The sequence below is a fragment of the Engraulis encrasicolus genome, chromosome 11 (assembly GCF_034702125.1).
Source record: "Engraulis encrasicolus isolate BLACKSEA-1 chromosome 11, IST_EnEncr_1.0, whole genome shotgun sequence".
NCBI classification, from domain to species: Eukaryota; Metazoa; Chordata; class Actinopteri; order Clupeiformes; family Engraulidae; genus Engraulis; species Engraulis encrasicolus.
This window is the reverse complement of record NC_085867.1, coordinates 46,565,435-46,575,622: the sequence shown is the minus strand read 5'-3', so window position 1 is coordinate 46,575,622 and position 10,188 is coordinate 46,565,435. Positions and strand designations below refer to the sequence as shown.

At 45.3% G+C, this 10,188-nt stretch overlaps 1 protein-coding gene across 1 annotated transcript in view; it reads right to left on the bottom strand.

Annotated features, from left to right (window-relative positions):
* Nucleotides 1-3,756: 3,756 nt before the first annotated feature.
* The window catches only part of trim69 (tripartite motif containing 69), a 22,416-nt gene continuing 15,984 nt past the window's right edge, over nt 3,757-10,188 (bottom strand). Inside the window, exon 9 of the mRNA XM_063210763.1 lies at nt 3,757-4,759. Coding sequence (XP_063066833.1) covers nt 4,212-4,759 — 548 coding nt within the window. The 3' untranslated portion in view covers nt 3,757-4,211. The remainder of the gene's footprint in view (nt 4,760-10,188) is intronic.

Below are 10,188 nucleotides of genomic sequence, written 5' to 3'. Positions count from 1 at the left end.
ATTTGTGATTCCATTTTTTGATATAATACTTATTTCTTATATACATCATAATTAAAACAATCTGTCTCAACTCTTGGCTGAAAACAGATCTCTGAAGCCTGGCTCAAACTACACGACTATCGCGCCGATTCTCGGCTGAAAACCCCCCTTACGACAATCGCTGGAACGTTACCCCCCAGGACCATCGCAAGCGTTTGATATTTGCGACTGGAAATAGAACGTCGGGCATTGTCTCGGTGGCTGCGAGCAGCGACAAGATTGACAGTTGCGATTCTCTTCTAGTGTGCGGTGCACCCCGACGCCAAAATCGGACACACAATCGCTAGTCGTGTAGTTTGAGCCTGGCTTTAATTTAATTTTTCCCCCTCTGATACGTGTTCCCCATTGTGAAATGTGGATTCCAATATGCACGCTCCCGTCCTCCACTTCTGGTTGTGGCCTCGCCCCGCCTCCTGGCCCTGCCTCCGTGGGGAAAACAATATAGTTTCCCAGCTGTCAGCCTAGCCAGCCACAACAACTTTTGAGGGACTGTTTTTCATTCACCATCCCAATTGCAAATAAGAAAATGGCGTTATAATTGTGCTTTTGAAAGATATTGAATTAATCTTCTGTCATCAGTGACGTCATCATGGGGTCACAAGCAGGCAAGCGAGCAAGGGAGGACGCAAGTCCGCATATTGGAATCCACCCGTTGTCTGATGTTCCCCTTTCAGGGTTGCCAGATGAGGCTGATGATTTCCAGCACAAAAATTGCTCAAAACCCGCCTAGAAGCACAAAATCCCGCCCAATTCCATTGATTTCTATGGCGAAAATTGGGCGGGTTTTTCTGCTAAATGCCATTTTTACCCGCACAAGGCCATCCTAAGCAGCCCAATTGGGCGGGAAACAGCCTAATCTGGCAACACTGTCCCCTTTCACCATACATGGCCCCCCACCACCTCTTCATCCCTCACAAGAAATAGAAGAAAGAGCACCTGCCCGCAGTGTGGCTCCTCTAGGGTTACTATTTACAAGAAATGAATGCACCTTGCTCCATACAACCTGTATTTAAAGATTGAGTCGGGTGTGTACTGTTATTTTGGTAGTTTATTTCCCAAATCTATGCTGCCAAATCACAAATTTGATCTGTTTTTAAATACTTAACCAAGTAAACTATTTACAGGTCTGATCAGATTGGATTTTGCAGGCGAAGATGTCCTTGACTGCACAGTAAAAGATTACAAGGATTTCAGAGTAATTTACTGTGAAATCTCACAGTTAATTACTCTGATGTTCTGGTACACTATGCTACTGTGATGGTCACACTGCACACAGCAAATTACTCTGAAATCATTGTATCACTTGCCATTTCGTATGTATGTATGTCTGATTTGTTTGTTTGTTTATTTGCTTCGCCCAGCTTTGGGTGTCGACCTCTACATCTGCTAACAACCGCTATTCCCTTTGAACAGGTCTCATCTCGTAGAGTTAAGTAATGGCTGATTTTTTTTTTTTTACATTCCCACTCATGTTTCTCCAATGCGGACTCTACTGTAGATTTACAATGAAATGGAGTATATAATTACATCCTCAAGACCCTGAGAAGCATTGAATAGCATTGTGACTTTCTCCGTCATGCAGGCCAAATCTCAATCAAATGCAACAATATCCCTCTTCCATGTTATTGCCTGTTACATAGACTTTTGACAATAAAGTACTTTGCCATCGACTTTGACAAAGTCATCTGCTCGCTCACATCTACTGCCAATAAGCGGTCCTTGACCTGTAATGCCTCTTTTGCTGCACAGTATGCTAAGACTTAACAGTGCTTGTAGTTGACAATAGAACACTAATAGGAAAGCACCAATGAGCAAAGGTTCATTCAATTAATGTCTCTCCCTTATTTCACCTTTGGCGTCTGCAAATGTATGAACGAGTGGTAATATCTTCAGGGTGTAAGGTTTCTCAGTAGGAGGAAAGAAAAGGTTATTTCTTCACCTTCAGTTTACTTTCACAAGTCTTCCAGAACATAACCATATGTAGCTTTTTGATTTTTTTTTTTTTTTTAAAGTTCTGTTAGCTGGAAAATATGAATGAAAAAAATGACTTAAAGAGGACTGTGCTGATATAAGGGGCTGAGCAGTGAGCATTGACAGTTGCCATGGCACCACCAGAGGATGCAGAGGTGTCAAACTTTGACCCCTGAGCTGCCCGTCTCTCAGATCTTGCACCTTGTTAAGAAATCCCAGGTTTAGCATTATGTGATTATATCCTTGAACCTCTGCAAAACATCGCTGTTTGTGACCTTTTTCGTATGCATATACTGATGTGCAGAACGCATCGCACTTTGTTACCTTGACACCTCAGCATATCTATCATACAGTGCCTTTAAAGTCTCAAGGATGAGAAAATATGATTGAGGTTGTCAGTAAAACGAGATCTCGCTTTGCAAAGAGTGACCTCGATTTTTGACACTATGCATTCATATAGTGTGCACACCTTTACCTAAAACGTGGGCTCGAGTCACTAAAGTCGTGCCCACGCTTTGTATCTTATGAGCACCATTCAATAAAGTGTGGCCACGATTTTAAAAACGTGCTTACGTTATTGAACAATCATGATTTATACTTTGCCGTCAATATAACATGAGCACATTTTACAAGGCATGGGCACGCTTTAGTAAACTGTGCTCACAAGGTATAACGGCTAGGTTATATTGCAGTGAGTGCACGGTCAACAAGACGTGCACACAATTTAGGTAAATGTGCACACTCTTTATTTAGACGTCCGCACGACTTAGTAGCTTCTTTCTTCTTTTCTGCAGAAGGGTTCATCGCCTATTCACTATTTGCTGAATATACTCAAGTACATCATAACAACATTGCTATGACAGTACCAAGAGCCTTAAGTAACAGATTAAGACATAGCCATTACAATTTTGGTGGCAGTTAGGTTATAACATAGGCTCTGTGCTAAGGGGTTAAAGTGAATGCACACTTTACAAAGTGAGACAACGCTTTCTTGACAACCCCTAAAAATATATGATCTGGTCTTTGCCGGGCTCTGTACTATCACCTTTCAAATCAGGGCAGGAAGATGTTAAGCATCTCGTCCATTTTTAGGTTTAGGATTATGTGATTACATCCTTGAAACCCCGGAAAAATTTCACCATCTGTGACTTTATGCACTGACATACACACACACACATACTGTATGTTAAAAGAGATCTTCTGCGTGACACCTCACACTGTGTTGTGTTGTGTTGGCACCTCAAGTGTTCATGTCACCAGAGATTCTTTAAGTATAGAGATATGCCAATGTAATAGGTTGCTATGGGCACCAAACATGACCAGGTTCCGGTCTGCCTAAAGGGGCGTGTCATAATGCTCCTAGCATTGAATAGAACAGTCCTTAGGTCTGCCTAGGTCTGCCTAAAGGGGGATTTCCCCCCGTCCCCCTTGCAATTGTAGAACCCGGAAACAATGGGCCAATGGAACCTCTCTCTCTACTCTCTCTGATGCCACCTCTCAGCAAGTCTCAAGTCTTGGTCAGGAAGACCTGGTTTCATATCACTGATGGTCTGCAACCTCATTCATACTACACAGAGGGCCACTGACAGCTTTGGCCGGGCCCAGGACAAAGTCATCTGAATGCACACCCCCCCCAACCAATACATACAATGTGATGAAGACTCAATTCTGGGCTCCCACTTTCCCTAGGCTCGGGACAACTAACCCCTTTGCCACCAACCGTCCCCCCCACCCCCACCCCGTCAGCTTCCCTGCATACACACACCCACACCCACACACATACTGTATATAAAAGACAAGACTGACGCCTCACACTCAGAGTGCGTTACAATATGCGACCTTGCCTCCTCCACTTGTGCTTGTCTCCTCGTCCCACCTCCTGGCCCCTCCTCCATGGAGAAAACGATAAAGTTTCCCAGCTGTCAGCCTAGCGACAACAACTTTTGAGGGACTGTTTTTCATTCACCATCCCAATTGCAAATGAGAAAAAGACTTTACATTGCGCTTTTGCAAGACATTGAAATATAATGCTGTTGTCAGTGATGTCATCATGACATATTACTCCCTGGTACGAGAAGACAAGCACAAGTGGAGGAGGCAAGGTCACATATTGTAACGCACACTCAGTCACCTCTCACCAACGGCTCATATCTTGGGGAGGAAGACCTTCAGTCACGTCTCACCACCAACCGATCAACGCCTCATATCTTGGGCAGGAAGACCTTGAGGGGCTCGTTCTCGTGCACCTTGTCCAGGAAGCCCAGGTTGAAGTACGGGTAGAGCGTCTGGCCGAAGGCGGCCTCGTGGAAGGTGTAGAGGTGCGTCATGCTCTCGGCGTTGTAGAAGGACACCAGGCCGCGCTTGTAGTCCAGGTAGATGCCGATGCGCGCCAGCGGCTCCTCCAGCGACAGCACGGTGGGCGGCGAGGTGCCCGCCATGTACCGCACGCCGTACGACAGCGACAGCGTCCAGAAGCCGTTGGCCGGCAGTGCCTTGATCACGCCCTTGCGCGGCACGGACTCGCGCGCCACGCCCACCGTCCACACCGTGCTGCTGTAGACCTCGATCTCCCAGTAGTGGCGGCCGTGCGTGAAGCCCTGGCTGCCCAGCAGCGAGAGCGCCGCGTTGAAGCGCTCGGGGTTGTCCGCCACGCTGCTGTTGAAGGTCTGGTAGCGCACGCAAGTCAGCGAGGACGTCAGGCTCAGCCAGGGGTTGGCCGTGCTGGAGTTGAAGGTGATGGACGACGGCACTGGAGAGGCAGGAAGTGGCGGGAGGGAAGGGGGGAGAGAATAATATTATTAAGATTGTGATTGCTTCAGTTCATTGATCCCAAACCTGTGCAACTGAAGGAAAAGACGCATGGAAGTATACTGTATAGTACTGTGTATAGTATTGTTGGCCGTGCTGGAGTTGAAGATGAAGGACGACGGCACTGGAGTGGGGAGGAAGTGGGGGGAGGGACAGAATCATATTTAGATTGGTTGCTTCATTGATCCCAAGCCTGTGAAACTGAAGGAAAAGATGGAAGTATACTGTATTGTTGGCCATGCTGGAGTTGAAGGTGGTGGATAATGTCACTGACATGGGAGGGAGTGAATGGAGAATAGTAGGGGTGAATTCAGGTAAATTGGACCACTTTTTTGCCTATAAGTTCATGGAAAAAAGTGACCCAATTTACCCGAATTCACCCCTGTACACTAACCCAGAGATGGGCAAATACAGGCCCGGGGTCCACATGCGGCCCAACAAGCCATTTCATCTGGCCCACAGAGCCTTTGCAAGACAGGAAGATAAAATATATATTTTTTAAATGTCTCTGCATGACAGGGTTTTATGGGTATGACTGAGATTCACCAATGACAAGCTACTGTATAGTAGCCTAGAAGTAGAAATCTAGAGGCCCCTAGAGGCCGCAAATCGATGGATTTAGCTCGCTAGGCTAACTGTATACTGTATTCTCTCTAAATACATTTCATTACGATGTGTGCACATGTAGTTATATGAGCCTACATTATTTCTTATTGTTGATGCCAACAAGGTACCCTGTCCATGAGCATGGTACCGTCCCACCGCACTGCTCCTTAGGGGCGCCATTGGGGGCTGCCCCCTTGCACGGGTTAGGCATAAGTGCAATTTCGTTGTGTGCAGTGTGCAGTGAACACTTGTGTGCTGTGGAGTGCTGTGTCACAATGATGGATGGGAGTTGGAGTTTCCCAGTTGGGCTAAAACAACTTGACGGCCCTTTACTTCAGTCAGTATTCTAAAACCCAATGTGGCCCTGGAGCTAAATGAATTGCCCACCCCTGCAGTGACTAACCCCTGGCTCTATTCTATGGCCTCCTTCCCTACCAATGAAGTAAATCCATCTGCCCTATTCCCCCCGTTTTTCCCTTCAATTAGGTTCACTTCATTGCAAGAGAGCAAAAGAGTGAGGGAAGACAGGTTTCATTTATTGACAGTAAAAGTTAGTAGTTAGTAGTTAGTAGTTTCATACTTCATTGGCTCGGAAAGGGCAGAGAACAGTATGGATTTATATTCTTCATTTGCAGGGAAGGAGGGAGAGAGTGGTATAGATTGGATTTACTCCATTGGAAGGGAAGGGTCGAGAGGGAAGAGTAGGGACCTATCCACCTGATTACCCCACCCTACTGTTTCTCAACAGAGACTCTACAGACCACCACAGGGCATTGGGAAGGAGCCCTAAGGGGAACATTGAGAAAGATAGAGCTGAGAGGAGGCGGTCCTTAATTGCCATTGGAGGCATTAGTCTGTTTTATTTTTCAATGCTAATACATGGGTTCTAAATGTTTGTTTTCTCCTGACTGCGCGAAACTAGCTGCGCACAACTCAACCTCTGATTGTTGGAAAACGCTCAAAAACCGGTCAAAAAATTAGCTCACGTTGTTGGCTGCCAGTGTGTGCGTTCCAATATGCAACCTTGCTTCCTCCACTTGTGCTTGTGGCCTCGAACCAGGAAGCAATATGTCATGATGACATCACTGACAATAGCATTATATTTAAATATCTTGTAAAAGCTCAATTATAAAGTCTTTTTCTCATTTGCAGTTGGGATGGTGAGTGAAAAACAGTCCCCCAAAAGTTGTTGTGGCTTGGCTAACAGCTGGGAAACTTGGTTGTTTTCTCCACGGAGGAGGAGCCAGGAGGCGGGGCGAGTCCACAAGCACAAGTGGAGGAAGCAATGTTGCATATTGTAACGCACCCAGTGTCTTGCCCCTCCACACAACACTGTGTTGCTAAACAAAACAAAAGCCATCTATAGAGGTCAAGGGGGCGTTGGGAGGCTCATGATGAGGTCAAGGGGGCATTTGGAGGCTCATCATGAGGCCCAGTGGGCGTTTATCCAAAAAAGGTTAAGAACCACACACTGCCTAATTCATTAACCCATTTTGTCCTAAGCCCTTTTTGGGAAAGGGTGCCCTCTGCCTATTAAATCCTAAATATCTCAGCCTCCGAAGCGCATCCAAACATGAAATGAGTTACATTTAAAAGCCATGACGCTCCTCTTGCATTATAATGTGTTCATTCAACTCTAACAACCCCACATATTTAATAAAACAGCTTTGAGATTTGCAAACTCCTGAATGCAGTGTCTATGTGTCTCCAGGACACAATGGGTTAATGTAGTCCCACCTATTTCAACCTTTTTTTCATTCTCGCACAGCTTTTCCACTCTGCTAGTTCTCGCTAGACTGCCCATAGCCCTTTTGGGAATGATTTGTGATTTGATGACGCACAGACAGACAGACAGACACAGACACACGCGCACACACACACACACACACAAACACACACACACACACACACACACACACACACACACACACACACACACACACTTAGCCATGCAGTGAGAGTAAGGCACTTTGCGCTTCTGATGTGAAATCTCGTAACATCTCTAATTAGGACGAGACATAATTCTGGAGACGAACTCCTGCAGGCAAATCCATGATGGCACCTGTGGCAAGGTTGCAATTAAGAGTGTGATGAAAGAATACCAAACTCTATTCCTGCTCAGTAAAGTAAAAGTCTGCATAGAAAGTTTCTTGAGGCCCATTCAGAGGCGTCAGGTGACCTAATGTTGTACAGGGGCACAGTAGGGCACTGAGCACGCTCACACACATTTGTTTTGAGTTATTTATTTTAAAAACCTTGTCAATTAGTTACAGTATATTATTGCAAGTAGTGCATGTTCGCTATTTTGTGCGTATTTTGTAGATTACTCGGAATGCTAAACTTAAGCTAATTTCCAAGTTAACAAGGTTTTTTTGTGTGTGTGTGAAACTCATACCGGGCCACAGCAAATCAATACCCAGGCATGTGCTCCTGTAAAATAGGTCTGACGGCGCCCCTGGGCCCATTCATGTTATCTGGAATATTCACAGAATAATGCCGTGTACAGACCAGGAGCGAACAGAGCGAATGAAGCGACGGAAGTCATTATTTCTCTATGGAGGGCACGCGGCTTGCGCTACCAAAGCGAATTCGCCAGGAGCGAAGCTTCTTGCGCGACCAGAGCGAATTTTGACGATTAAACTAAATCTAATTGCAGGCGAATTCTCTCTGACTCTGTTCGCCGAAAAACAATCGAAACGTTCACATCTCCGAATGTCCCAGGCTGTCAAGCCAGAGCCGTTATGTGATTAGCTGAATCAAACATGTCAATGCTGCGTCTGGAGCGAATATAGCGAATTCAAGGTGAAACTTCCTCTGCTACCCCAGCTACCAGGCAGCGTAGTTCGCTCTTGGTCTGGACACGGCATAAGGGCCCTCAGCCTGCACACCGGTTCCGACAGCACTGCAGTTCCGACAAGTTCAGTTACCCCCGCCCCACACTGGCGCGGACGGACGTGCGACCCATAGCCTACAAACCGGTGTTGTTTACGGGTTGGGGGATGTCAGTAGTGGAATCAAAAGTTGGCAGAGCAGTGCGCCAACTGGGAGCATTAACGGTGTAGCAGACATGTATCATTTACTAGCCTACTATTACATTACGTTGCACTTAGCTGACGCTTTCATTTATTCAAAGCAACTTACAACTATTATTTTTCAGGGTATTGGTTACAGTCCCTGGAGCAATGTGGGGTTAGGTGCCTTGCTCAAGGGCACTTCACTTCAGCCATGGATGGAGATCTAGGGAGAGGTCGGGGGGGATTTGAACCTGAAACCCCTAGATTGAAAGACCAACTCTCTAACCACTAGGCCACGGCTGCCACTAGAGCAGTGCTCCTCACTTTGTTGGAAGCCATGTGTGGAGGCAATACTACCCACAGACCTATATTAAATGTTTCAGGGATGACTGGAGCACTCTGCACTCAGCTCTGGGGACTCTGAGGAAGGCGCAGGTGCGCCGAAACGTCAGTCATTTTGTGCACCAAAATAATAATAAAAAAAAAACTCTAAAAAAAGTTGCTGAGTGCTCCAGTCATCCCTGGGTCTAGACACTGTGAAGTAGCCCAGATTGTCTTTATACTGCTGTCCTCGACGGTGAGCACCACCAAGGCTGAAGTGCAGACATCCCCGCTTCGAAGTACTACCAAGCATAGAGTTTTGGTTGTCATAAAATCAGATGACTAACTCAATGGCACCGGAACGAGTTTTAAAGTGGTGGTGCAGTTTTCTTCTTCATTCTTTTTTTCTTAAAGGGACACTGTGTGAGATTTTTAGTTGTTTATTTCCAGAATTCATGCAGCCCATTCACTAATGTTACCTTTTTCATGAATACTTACCACCACCATCAAATTCTAAGTATTCATTATGACTGGAAAAATTGCACTTTTCATACATGAAAAGAGGGATCTTCTCCATGGTCCGCCATTTTGAATTTCCAAAAATAGCCATTTTTAGCCACAAAAATGACTGTTCTTGGACCATACTAGAAAATATTTGTTTATTACTTAGTAAACTTTCATGTAAAGGTCAAATTTGCCAATAGGCAGCCCAGTTTCAATGAGTAGCATAGTTGCCGTACCTTTTTTGACCATTTCTTGCACAGTGTCCCTTTAACAATGTTAATGCTTCTGCCCTCCACTCATTTGTGTGCAGTAAAAGTTGAGAAAGCCTCATTTAGGGAGCTCAAAAGTGGGGATGCACATGCACCACTGCATCCCCCTCTCCGGCACCTATGGACTAACTAGAAAAGCGCTCAAGAGAGCGCACTACCGCCCTCTGGTGGACAGTAACACACACGCACAACTCACAGACAGACATACAATAGACTCAGATCACATAACCTCCTTGGCGGAGGTAACAACCAATACATAAAAGGAATATGTGCAACATACCAACTGATTAATGACTGATTAATAAGTAATCAATAGAACTAGACAAGTCTCATATGATATATTCTACTGTATAAAATGCATAAGGGTTGGAGCAGGCGTCACCCTACAGTTTTTCCTCTTTCTTTTTAAGGGTGCTGACCAAAATATTGTAAAACTGAAAAATGAAAAAAGGTCGCACCATGCATAGGTTTCTCTGTGTAATAAAGAAACCTATGCATGGTGCGACCTTTTTACATTTTTCAACTGTATAAAATGCACCCATTTTTCATTTTCCTCACATACAAGTATTTACTGTATCAGGCACAAAGTCTAATATGAAATACATATATCTTATGTTCTTTGTGATGGAGTGGCCATCATGAGGGTTGTGGGTGTG